General features: G+C 41.4%; 1 protein-coding gene across 1 annotated transcript in view; it reads left to right on the plus strand.

The window, feature by feature from the left end:
* The first annotated feature begins 10051 nt into the window (after positions 1-10051).
* Positions 10052-14155, plus strand: part of LOC124276789 (sphingosine-1-phosphate phosphatase 2-like) — a 33735-nt gene continuing 29631 nt past the window's right edge. Inside the window, exon 1 of the mRNA XM_046712439.1 lies at positions 10052-10841. Within this exon, the coding sequence (XP_046568395.1) occupies positions 10239-10841 (603 nt within the window). The 5' untranslated portion in view covers positions 10052-10238. The remainder of the gene's footprint in view (positions 10842-14155) is intronic.

The following is a 14155-nucleotide window of genomic DNA, read 5'->3' on the forward strand; positions in this document are numbered from 1 at the left end:
CGTTACATGGCGAAATGCAAACAATGACGCACCCCATTTTCAACATCGACCTGTGTGTTGATATTTCTGGTCAACTCACTAAATTACAAACTAAACGACCACATGAATTAAACATCGTTAGCTTTTAGTTCTTTAGGCCACTTGTCTGTTGATCAGTCATTTCGCTTTGTAATTTTGGTAATGTTTAAGAATCTTAAGAACACCGTAACATCGAACATAGTACCTAGCTAATGTCTAGCTGTGCAGGACAAATCTGCCCATGCTTTACCCGCTGCTCGTGTTGCAGGGGACCTTTCTAACCTATTCGCTTTGCAGAGTTAAATTTCTTCGTTTTCATCTGGCATTACGTTACCCTTCTCTAACCACTGGTTCGTTACAGTTGTTCTTGTAGAGGCACAATACCCGCCAATGATTCTTATTAACATATTGCCACCCAATCGAACATTGAAGTACTGGTAAAGGTAAGGGGGGTAACGAAGGAACTGAAGACATCTTTTCCATCAAAAGAAGGGATGTATTTTGAGTGTCCATTCCAAAACTCCAGGGTGCCGTTGTACAAAGCGATCTTAGCGCTAAGGTGACCGTAAGTCCCATATCTAACATAGACTTAAGGTAGTCTTACCACTAAGGTTGTTTTGTATAACAGCACTGGTCATATATTAGCGACCAGAATGCCCACCGTCATTCTTCCTTTTCTGGAGAACTCCAAAACTGTGGAATATGTCTGGATGAAAGTCCATTTGCGAATTGCACCAGATCCGACAGGACATCTGGTGATCATAATTCATTCTGCCGATAGCCTTGACAACAGTGACTCTGGTTTCAATTGCTGATTGATGCTAAACATAGCAGTGTAGCCACTCAAATTGGCAAAAGTATTAACACGGAATAATTGGACAAATGGTTTACCAATATTTTATAATTGAAAACTGGGAATATTACAGACTAACTGACCACGTTCCTCAATTTTAAACCTGCCAAGGGTCACACTGATATCTGGCATCAGACATAATCGGGACCAGTATCTCTAAAGCTAATAGAACAAAGGTGCATTACGTTTATCTGTCTTTACAGCTGTTTGTATTTCACACTGGTAAAATCACGTGCGTGCCACATATACCTTTGCAGGGCTCAAGCCATGACCATCTGAAATGTGGAGGGAGCATTGCGCAACTCAAAAGGCATAACACGCCACGTGTATAGGCCACTCTGCGTGACAAAGGACGCCTTGTGAGCTGTTTCAGAATCCATAGGAATTTGCCAGAACCCTGATGCCAAATCAAGTGTGGAAAATATTTGAGCAAGGGAATCACCAATAGCATCAAATGCATCTTCCAGGCGAGGCAAAGGATAGGAAGCCGGAACGGTTATCTTATTCACATCCGTAATCTATGGCCAAACGGAACTCACCCGATTTCTTCTTGACTAAGACCACCGGACTCTGCCATGGGCAATTGGAGGGTTCAATGAACCCAAGGTCAAGAAGTTCCTTGGTTAGATGAATTGCAATCTAACTCGAAAACTAATAAACATAAAATACTCAATGAAACGCTGATCATAATCAAAACATCATACCAACTCGGGGAGGTTTTTGCAGAATTTTTGTCCTAAAAATTAAAAAGTTGTTTAACAATCTATCATTAAAATATTGACACAGTTCACTATTTGTTACGAGGGAGGAGTGTAGAGAAAGGAACGGATGGAGACGGCACAGCACAGGTTAATGAATAAATAACTTTGTCTGTGAACGTGCTTCTCGAACACCTGGCTGTCCCTTTCTCTGCACTTTTATTTTTAGGACAAAAATTCTGCAAAAACCTCACAGAGTTGGTATGATGTTTTGATTATGATCAGCGTTTCATTGAGTATTTTATGTTTATTAGTTTTCGAGTTAGATTGCAATTCATCGGTCCGCTTTTGAGCCAAACGGACTATAGTCTGTAATATTCCCAGTTTTCAATTACAAAATATTGGTAAACCTTTGTCCAATTTTTCCGTGTTAATAGTAAATGAAATCAAGGCCGTGTAGTTTGAGATTGCGAGAAACGTGTGCATACAAAATCGCAACGCTGTAATTGTTAATTTACATTCGGTACCGGTCGTGTTATTGTCTTTTTGGGAGATTCAGAATTCAGATGTGCAGCTTTGAATGCTTCGCCAACTGGTACTAAGAACCCGACGCCAACTGGCTTCTTAGAAAATTCACCTGACGCGACCTTCCATGGAGGCGTCGTCAAATCTTCACTTCTTGAGTCATTTATTTATTTGCACATATGTTTGTTGTTTTTTGTGTGTGCTTTTTTTATTTTGCATCATTAAACCCTGATTTTGATGAGATTGTAGTCAGACGAAACTTCACATGCGCTGTCAGTGTTTGAGGTGAGGTGAGGTGAGGTGAGGTGAGGTGAAATTGGGTTTAACGTCGTGCTTGAGAATATTTCGCTCATATGACGACGTGCATGCGTGTGTATGTGTATGTGCGGCTGCTTGTACTAGCCCAGACTGAAGCTGGTTTTATAGTGCTAGCCCACTGAGATACCATGCCGCAGTGAAGCATGAATACCCCACTCAGACACATTATACTGACTCCGAGCCGACCAGTCCTTGTTGTACCCATTAATGCCGAGCGCCAGGCAGGGACCAACAAGTACCATATTTTAACGTCTTTTTGGTATGACGCGGTCGGGGATCGGACCCGCGACCTTCCGCTTTCCGGGCGGACGCTCTAACCACTACACCACGGAGGCGGTCTGTAAGTGTTTGATGAAACGGAAGTAAAATGTCCCAATATCTGTCATATTCTTTTACAGACGTATAGCTAGACGGCAGAAAGCCGTTTTGGATCAATATTTGAAAAATATTGCTGATTTGACTTGAGTAAAATTATCAATAAATTCATGTTTGTATATACTGAAACCTCACAATGAAGGAATAAAGAAGTTGCATTTTCAAAGTCAACTCTTGGCTACATTCAAGTGTCGCAGTGATAACTTCTCTGAGTGGCATTTTGGAAGTTGGGAAGTTACAGACAGTATCTTATGACATATTTCCCAAGCAATTCAAAAAGGAAAACCTGGCAAAATTTACACTTTAGACCAAAAGGATTTTTAATTCATTGTGCCTTTGGCTGGTGATGTTGGTGGCTTCTGACTCGTCATCGTCATGTTTTCAAAAACATATTTTAAAAATCGATTATTTAGCTGGACCAGACAATCCAGTGATCGTCGATCTACGCAATTGGGAACCGATGACATGTGTCAACCAAGTCAGCTGGCCTGACCGCCCGATCCCGTTAGTCGCCTCTTACGACAAGCATGGGTTACTGAAGATCAATATTCTAACCCGGACCTTCACGGGTCGAGTGGAATGTGTGTCTCGGTGGGCTATCCATGTTGATCCGAGGCATGGTATCTTTAGGGTTGGCACTGAAAAACTGTAACAATATTCCAGACAAGCTGCTACACAACTAAAGTATATTCGTAAACGCGTCATTAAACCAGTGTTGACGTCACTCTGCTGTACACTTTCAGCAGATTGAAGGAAGCGTTGACGGAACAAAATAAGATCTCAATTGAAACTCCATCACTTAAAGCAATACAAACATGAGTAATCAACCACTTTTCTACATAAGCACGACATCATAATTATCACATTGTTTATGCTTTGAAAACCAAACTACGCTTTCTAAAGCGATGTCAAGCAGAACGCAAACTAATGGTTTGCGCATGCGCTTATTTCACGTAATCCCTACGTCATAGTGAGTGAGTGAGTGAGTTTAGCTTTACGCCGCACTCAGCAATATCCCAGCTATATGGCGGCGGTCTGTAAATAATCGAGTAAAATAATGAATACGTTTTTAAAGGTGTGCAAACTTTTATTCATCAATCAAAACGTTTTGTGTGATCACATGAGTTGTATCCCTTCCTCTACTTAACTTTCCTATCTCTTCTCTCTATTCTTTCCTAATATGTATATAATTGAAAATGTATGTATGTAAATATTAGGGAGCGGGTATTTTAAGTTGGATTACTTGTCCCCAATCCCTTTCACATTTGTGAATAAAATATGTTTAAATCAAATCAAATAATCGAGTCTGGACCAGACAATCCAGTGATCAACAGCATGGGCATCGATCTGCGCAATTGGGAACCGATGACATCTGTCAACCAAGTCAGCGAAACTGACCACCCGATCCCGTTAGTCGCCTCTTACGACAAGCATAGACGCCTTTTATGGCATGCACATGGGTTGCTGAAGACCTATTCTACCCCGGATCTTCACGGGTCCCCCCTACGTCATAGGTTGGTGGAAGTTTAGACTAAGTCAAACTTCAACTTACATGTAAGTCTCGGTCAACTGTTAACTTATTATATTGTTTATGCTTTGAAACCAAACTCCGCTTTTTAAAATGGTAACTATCATATTTTACTCTGATTAAGAAAAAAAACAAAAAAACAAAACATTTTACTTGTAGTCTGAGATGTATACACAAAAACGTGAATAGCAACCATGTCGGGAAGTATGGTCACCTTGACTACGCTCCTTAATACTGATTGTTGTATTGCCACCCCTCGCACAGAAAACATCTACCGCTGGTCCCTTTACAACTTTTTGAGAAATGGGGACTGCACACTCTTGGGAAAAGGGAGCGCACATTTCATTTTCACCTGTTTTCATGGATCATTTAATAAATTTTAAGGACTCCCCCTCCCCGAAAAAAATCCGCCTATGTACCAGCCAGTGTTCATCAACTCTGGATTGTTCTTTAACATTGGTCGCACGCACGCACGCACGCACGCACGCACGCATGCATACATGACAAATGGTTCCACCCTGTCTTTGAAATCCGTACTATTAATTTATTCTGACGAAGGAGAATGTTGATGTTTTCATTGCTTGACGGTTTTACCTGTTCAGGTGAACATTTCATGTGCCTTTGCGTGAGTTCGTGACAAGTGTTACCTGTGGGGCAGGATACGCTCACCTTTACACGAACGCTTGCTTTCATGGCTATACGATAGTGATTCATTAACACGCGCTTATGATCTAGTCGGAATCGTACAGTGGGATAGTTTTAGCAGACATATATCTCTACATAATCTGAGCATGTGAACGGTTGATGAGACAGTCACTAAGGACAACAAATTCGTCAGATCAGGGATCGCGATCGATAGAAAGAATGAAAATATAATTTTATAATTATGTAACCGTGTGTTTCTCTGATTTTGAGTGGAATCACAGCCATCGGCTAAATGTGACCTTGTCATCTAGAACAGCAACAAATGTATGTACATGTTATGTTTTGAGATGTGTAAACTGAATAACCTCTTAACTCAGCAGTTACGTGGTATTATGTCTTTCATACAAAATATGTAGTTTTGGCACATGCTAACCTGTTAAATGTTATATTACTGAAGGTGAGCTTCTGTCCAAGTCCTTTGCTTCAAACATCTCGGTCATCAAAAACCTTTTGTACGTTTTTGGAGTGAGTGAGTGAGTGAGTCTAACCCTAGGAACACCAGCAGTTCCAACCACATCTAGTCTGAGTGAGTATAGTTTTACGCCGCTATTAGCAATGTTCCAGCAATATCACGACGGGGGACACCAGAAATGTGTTTCACACATTGTACCCATGTGGAGAATCGAACCCGGGTCTTCGGTAGCGTCCCTTGGTCACGTTAGACACCTATGATTGTGAGTTTGAATCCTGGTTTGCTCCTATTATGTGTGTAGCTTTGCCAGCACCATACATGTGCCATTACCGTAGTTTACTGATTATATTTACCACAAAGGAAGCTGTTCGTAATTGTTAATTTACCACGTGCAATATTAATGTGTTTACCTGTTCTGTTGTCTGACTCTGACATATTTACTCATCTGGGAGAAGTAGCACCACAATGGCAGTGCTTGATTATTCAGAATACATTTGGTCGGGTTTCTGTCGAGTATTCCTTTTGGATGCTTTCGTTTTGCATTTTTAATGGAATCCTTCAGGCAAAGTTTGAAATGGCACCATTAATGTCTGTACAATGTCACGCACACACGGAAGCAAAGGAGAGCTCATTGTGACCAGGGTCGTGGTAATTCTGCATGAAGGGGAGTCAAGGAGAAACAATACAGCCGGTCTCCAAGAGCGCCAGGTACAAAGTAGATTATAATCACCATATAAAACATTTTGAAAGAAGATGGAGATGTAACGTTTCAGAAATACATCCATCAATCCATCCACCCAACCATACATCATCCACCTACCTATCCATATATCATCTACCTATCCATTCATCACTCACCAGCCAACCCATCCATCCATCAGTCCATTCACCTATCAAACCACCCATCCATCCATCCATCAATCCAACCAACCACCCATCCATCCATCCACCCATCATCCATCCACCCACCCACCCGTCGGTCAACCTATCAATCCATTCACCCCCATCCACCCCCACCCCCACCCCATCCAGCAAGCCATCCAGCAAGCCACCCATTCACCCACCCATCCACCCACCCATCCATCCATCCATCCATCCATCCACCCACCAATCCATTCACCCACCCATCCATCTATCCACTCACCCACCTACCCATCCATCCATCCACCCAATATCCACTCATCCATCCATCAATCCATCCCCATCCATCCATCCACCCACCCACCCACCCATTCATCCATCCATCCATCCACCCAACCATCCATCCATCCACCCATCAATCCATATACCCATTGCGTAAAAGTTTCACATTTACTGGGTCATGTGACTCAATTGTAATATGTCATATTATACAGTACCACCAGAAATTATTGAATTATTTTTTCACTCATTACTCACGTATTAAATGTGAATATTAGCAGAACATAACTCAAGATTCAAAGACAGGTGAACAGTTAGTATTTTGTCAAGTCACCATGGGCAGCAATGCAGGCTTCAATGCGGCGGGGAATACTACCGATCAAAGAAGTTAGAAAGTCGTGGTCCATGCTGTCCCAATATCGGACCACCTCTTCTTTCATTTCAGCAATATTTGTCAGATTTTTCTTATTGACTCTTTCCTTCATAAGTCCCCAAACATTTTCTCCTGGATTTAGGTCAGGGCAATAGCTTGGCCAATCTAAATGTCATATTTTGGGTCCGAAACCAGGCCTGTGATTGCTTTGAACGCTTTTTTTTTGTGGTTGTACATGTCCTGCTGGAAAATCCAAAAATGTCCATAGAACACGTGAGCAGATGGAAGTAAATGTCTCTCACAGAAATGCCCCATATACACAGAGGGACGTTGCCTCTAACACAGATATGCCATCCCACACGCTAAATTTCGGACTATACTTTGGGCGCGGATACAAAGGTTTTTCAGTTTGTTTGGTCCAGAATTTCAGTGTATTAGGAAACAGCCACACAGAACTTTCATCTGAAAAAATCACATTGTTCCAGTTAAAATTTCTATGCTGTAAGCACTAGTTCAACCTTCGCTCCTTTTGTTCAGGTTTCATGAACGGTGATGGAATTCCTCGACTTTTCTGCCAACACATTGCATGCAGCTCAGTTCTAATTGTCTCCTTACAGCCAGCCACAGTTCCTTTATCAATCATATCCAGCCTTAAGTTTTCTAAACTCCTTCGTTTGTTTTTAGAAACAAGAATACCAAGCCGCCCCCCTTTCACCGACAGTCAATTTTCTGGGCCTACCTGCGCCTCCCTGGTGCTCAACGCCTTTGCAATATTTTTCAAAACACGATAAACAGTGGACAAAGGGATGCCTGTTCTTCTTGAAATCGCTTTAGCTGATCTGATGTCCTTGTTATAATACTCTAAAATCAACTTCCTCTTCTCTAAATCATCCATACTGAGGATCACTGAAAATGTCGTCTGCTAGCAAGTAAACAAAGGGGAATAACTCTTCACAAACTAATGAAAAAGGATTAACGGAGTGAATGAAACCAAGCACTTGATAGCTGGTCAAGGTTGTTTACACTAGAAATCCAAGTAAACATATTCCTAAATTCTCAGTAATTTCTGGTCATACTATATGATAGTAATATAGAACCTAATATTACCATACTGTATAAAAACGCATACACATGTACATACATATAAAGAAAATGTTTTCGTACTGTCTTTAAAATCATTTCAACAATTATATTATTAATTTATTCTGACGAAGGAGAATGTTGATGTTTTCATTGCTTGAGTGTTCTACCTTGGTTTCATGGCTATAAGATAGTGATTCATTAACACACGCTTATCATCTAGTCGGAATCGTACAATGGACTAGTTTTAGCAGCGATATATCTCTACATAATCAGATTATGGAAACGTTGATTAGGCAGTCACTAAGGATATCCAGTTCGTCACACACACACACACACACACACACACACACACACACACACACACACACACACACACACACACACACACACACACACACACACACACACACACACACACACACTATCATGGTGACCATATACTACTATCGTGGTGACCATATGCCGCTATCGTGGTGACCATATGCCACTATCATGATGACCATATACCGCTATCATGGTCATCCTATATCGCTATTGTGGTGACCAAATACCGCTATCGTGGTGACCATATGCCGCTATCATGGTGACCATATACTACTATCGTGGTGACCATATGCCGCTATCATGGTGACCATATACCGCTATCGTGGTCACCATATACCGCTATCGTGGTGACCATATGCTGCTATCGTGGTGACCATATACCACTATCGTGGTGACCATATGCCGCTATCATGGTGACCATATACTGCTATCGTGGTGACCATATGCCGCTATCATGGTGACCATATACTACTATCGTGGTGACCATATGCCGCTATCATGGTGACCATATGCTGCTATCATGGTGACCATATACCACTATCGTGGTGACCATATGCCGCTATCATGGTGACCATATACTGCTATCGTGGTGACCATATGCCGCTATCATGGTGACCATATACCACTATCGTGTTGACCATATGCCGCTATCATGGTGACCATATACCACTATCGTGGTGACCATATGCCGCTATCATGGTGACCATATACCGCTATTGTGGTCACCATTTACCGCTATCGTGGTGACCATATACCGCTATCATGGTCACCATATACCGCTATCATGGTGACCATATACCTCTATCGTGGTGACCGTATACCGCTATAGTGGTGACCATATGCCGCTATCATGGTGACCATATACCGCTATCGTGGTCACCATATACCGTTCCTGTATGTCGCTACCACTTCGTTTTTTAACGCCGTACTTAACACTATTCCAGTTTTAGGAAGGCTGTATGAAGCGATTTGGATGACGTGCATCAACCAAGTCAGCGAGCATGACCACCCGATCCCGTTAGTCACCTTAAGACAAGCACAGGTTGCTGAAGATCAGTTCTTACCCAGAAATTCCACTGGCCTTGTGATTTGTGACAGCCATTGACGTTATTCATTGATCAATCGATTTCCCCTTTCATTCAGTGCACAGCTTACCTGTCAGGTTTGGTTGACTGGTCGAACCGGTTACATTGATATTCAGATTTATAAATATGGTATGCAGAGCGGGAAAGTAACAAGTATTAATACATTTACGACGAGAACGTTATATGTCAGATAGATACGTTAGATACTTATCGATATCTAAAAAATTGTGTTTTATATAAAATGTTTTAAACAGCAAACTGACCACACAACGTCACAATCTGATTACAGGCCTTCTCCATACCGGTTTTGCATCTACGCAAACCGGTTTCTCATATCTATAAAAACCGGTTTCAGTATTTTTCAGTTTTCAGTATTGTTACCTGTGAAAACAGTATTATATAGAAATATATCTATATTCGAAGGTATAATTTATTCAAACAGACGATCGATTTAAACACCTGTTATAAAATCTGTAAATAATAAGCCTGGCAACGTACAGTTTAACTGTCACGTCAGTGCTGACCTCGAGTTCAGTAGGACCGTTTAAGAGAAAACTGTCAATAAACTGTGTTGAAACTACCTGTGTGTGTGTGTGTACTATGAATGACTGTATAAAACATGCTGGCGTTGTTGACAGTGTGGTCACGTGGCGCTGTCTAGGCAACGGGCTGTTGATAACGCTCGGATAACTAGCCGTGAAGATAGTCGTACCGACTGTCTGGTGGATGATAACAAACTATGCTGTTTTGACTCCGTGAAGATTCGATACAGCGGCCACACGCTTCTCGGACACTGGAACCATGGAAGAACTACTGAAACTAGTAAACCCAAACTACGTCCGAAATTTTCAAGAATTTTGCGGACTACAACCCCGCGAACAGTGTGGCGCTGAATCCGGGGTCCATCCGTCTGAGAGATCAGAGGTCAGTGAGTTTGCACCCCACACCCCAAACACAAACGGGTTTCGGAAAACGGAATATAACAATTATGTTAAAAGCCGGATTGATAATGACGGACCAGCGTGTGTTTACACGGATAAGGGTCGGTCGTCACGCCCCAGCCTCGTCGAACAGACGCCGTATGTAATAAAGTATAAATCTATATATTACGTTGCCAAAGTTGGATCGTTTTTTGGCGACGAATTGTTCTATGTGATATTCTTTTCATTTTGGATATGGAACGTTGACAGTCTCGTTGGCAGACAGACGGTGTTTGTGTGGTCACTGGTGATGTATTTCGGACAAGGAACTAAGGACTATCTGCGATGGCCCCGCCCCCCTTCACCCCCAGTCTTCAGGCTGGAAACTGCCCATTTGCAGGAATATTCCATGCCGTCTACTCACGCAATGGCCGGAACTGCCATTCCTGTTGTGTTGTTCTACGGGATTTGTACTCGATATGAGGTAAGAATTCAATATGCGCCTTATAATGCCGATGTATGCAATGTTCATGGTGGGAGCGTTGTGTTGGGGCTCAGGTAAGTGTCCAAGTTAGCTGAGGTGGATGGCGATCGATTGTAGCGCTGATTACTGGGTGGGACGGGTGTGGAGATGGGTGTGGGGATTGTTGGTGTGTGTGTGTGTGTGTGTGTGTGTGTGTGTGTTTGGTTGGTTGGGATGTTTATAGTGTATTAAGTTGCAAGTTTGTTATTGTATTGTTAAGCAAACGAATATGTCATTCAGTTTTAACACAGATTTTATCAGATTCGCTTGGCTAATACACTCGTTAGATGCTTCTCGACAGTGACACGAAAGTCTAGAAGGCCACGGCGAAACAGGGGGTGGGTGGGGGTCTAGTGGCAGGCGGGATAATGTACAGTAAGCAACAGGATCTGTGTCAGGGTCAGGGTGGGAGTTACTTTTGGTAACTCTCGCTGCTGAATCATTCATTGTGACTGATCGAAATGCAATGCCTCAAGCGTCGACACACGTACACACATACATATCCCTGCTCATAATTTCGCGTTGTCACGATGTTATTATGCTTTCGTTGTGAAAACTTTGTGATATTACGTCCGTACAACGTCATTCTGTGGACTCCCATTTACGTTGTCACAACGTTGTGCCGTGACTTTGTGTTACGTCATTTTCACGTCTTCAGTGTTATAGGAACGTTATAAGTACGGGGGACCATTAGTTCTTTCTTAAATAACAAGTCAGAACTTGGGCTCAGTCCTCAAATGAAGAGGAGGAAGAATTATTTACAGATCTTCATCTGCAACAAGGTCTGTCCATCTGCCGTAGCCTCTGAGAAAAACAATGACATTAACATCTAATGACAAGGCATCTATTTTGTATGTAAAACAACCCAAAATGGTAATAATGCGATGTCTGGTTTAAATGGATCATAGGAGCCAAAAAATTATATATAAACATAAAAATAAACCCACTGATTTGAAATCAAACAAAGTTTTTATTTCAATGTTTTCATTCTGGAAGATGTTTGCATGATCATTGCATCGTCCATACCTTTTGTATTGAGAACACGCTGTGTGTTAGCTCGATTCGTACACACGTTATTAAACAGAACCGCATCCTTTACTATTTCAGATTCAAATTCAGCTCCGATGTTTATATTGTGTTTGTTTGTTTGTTGTTTAGCGTCGTACTATTCCAGCTATATGGCGACGGTCTGTAAATATTCTGACCGGGTCAGATAACCAAGTGATCAACATCATGAGCATCGATGCTTTTATTGCCAACATACCGAGATGATGTGATCACCATGCTGTTCCACTGCAGCAGCTGCTGCGTGAGTGAGTGAGTGAGTGAGTGAGTGAGTGAGTGAGTGAGTTTAATTATAGCATTTCAGATATATTGTGACTCTCGTCAGAGGACAGAATTACAACTAGCAAACTATCAGAATGGTTTATAACTGGTTTCAGAACTTAAAGACTATCTGACCATTTGGCAACGGTGTTAGAGATCGCCAGCAGCATGTGTAGGGTCAGCATGCTATTGATGTGGACCCACGATATGATGTACACCTTTTAGTTCCTGACGACTGCCGGAGACTAAAAGTAACAAATATTGTGCACTTAGAATTCCGGTAAATATATGTATATATATACATACGCTTTGAAAGACGTGGTCTTACAGATCCTCTCGGGATGATGATGATGATGATGATGATGATGATGATGATGATGATGATGATGATGATGGTGACGACAACGACGATGATGAGAGATTAAGATGATCTATAATTCAATTGGTGACCAAAAGGAGTCAGCCTGGCGGAAGTTAAGTACATACTCTCATGCACGTGCCTTTGATCTCGCGAGATACAGCAGTTTGAAAGAGACGGAAGTGTGTGTTATAAACCATTGCCTCCCGCTACAAACAAAAAAAGCCTGTTAGTAGACAGAGCCCAGCTTGACACAGGAAACGAACTTCACCTTACGTGTAAACACCGACCAGATACAGGACGCTCACAGTTCTAATGAAACAAGGAAACCCGATGTAAAAAGACCACAACTTAATCACAAAATACTTTCCTTTATATTATTGATTATGTTACTAATTACCCCATTACATTGTAAAGTGAATTTGAAGCCGGAATCAGGATGAATTTGTTTATGAGATAATATAAACACATTCGTACTTTGTACGTATATACTACTCAAAAGAAATTAAACATCAAAATTTGACGCGACAGACTGTGTCGTCATGTGGGAAATAGTATGTTTCTCAACCTCTTTCAAGTTGAGTATCTGGCCTATGTTTGGTTCAGAGTTCAAAATATAGAGCACGTTTTTAAAGTGTTTAAATATACAGTACTCAAAAGGTTGTGGTATAACCATTCACGCTCTTATGTGAATAGTTCATCAGTTTATTATGGAGGAATTTTGAAAGGGGGGAGGGTCGTCCGGACACACACACCCCGAACCCATACCCACCCCCCAACACACACACACGCACGCACGCACGCACGCACGCACGCACGCAGACACACACACACACCCCTCTGGATCCGCCAATGCAGTATTCCCGGTAAGATATACCCGTTCTCGACATTTTCCCGACTACACCATAATTAACGAAGAGATGAAGTATATTATTGACAGTCGATGTTTGATTGTTTACACTGGTTTCGAATGACGTCAAGAGGAGCTGTTAAACTATCATGGTTGCCAGATTCATACAAATGTATTTCACAACTGAATAGGTTTCAATGTCGGCAAACAATAATGACTGCGTTCTTTACAAGATTCTGAAGGGATCGTATGAAAAACGTCTGAATTATATTTCATTTATATTTGTCCCAGATAAACTTCATAATTTTTTTCTGAAACACATTATTGAGCGTTAATTTCCAATGTTGACATAATTATATGTTTAATCTATACTCGTGATCTTTCAATGTCTGTGGCTGTAGTTTATTATGCGGACTCTGAAATAAATCTATCGAATGCAGACCATATTTGTCAAGTCTAGATTAATGCAAGAATGAAGAAAGTATCTTTTTATAACATTTTATTAAGATAATTTAACAGATGTTTTTTCCGTGAAATATTTTCATTTCAGAAACTAGAGGTTAGTTAATGTACGTCATAGAAAGTATATTATTTAAATGAAGGAACTATCTTGTCCCTTGAACAGCTGACCCAGTTTACAATGTCATGACTCAGCAATACTGCTGACCCAGTGAAAATTTTATACCTTGACAACCTATTTCGTCATTTCACAGAAATGCGAGCAATTCGACCGAGAACGCC

The sequence above is a fragment of the Haliotis rubra genome, unplaced genomic scaffold (genome assembly GCF_003918875.1).
Source record: "Haliotis rubra isolate DU_JTF1 unplaced genomic scaffold, ASM391887v1 Scf213, whole genome shotgun sequence".
Classification (NCBI taxonomy): Eukaryota; Metazoa; Mollusca; class Gastropoda; order Lepetellida; family Haliotidae; genus Haliotis; species Haliotis rubra.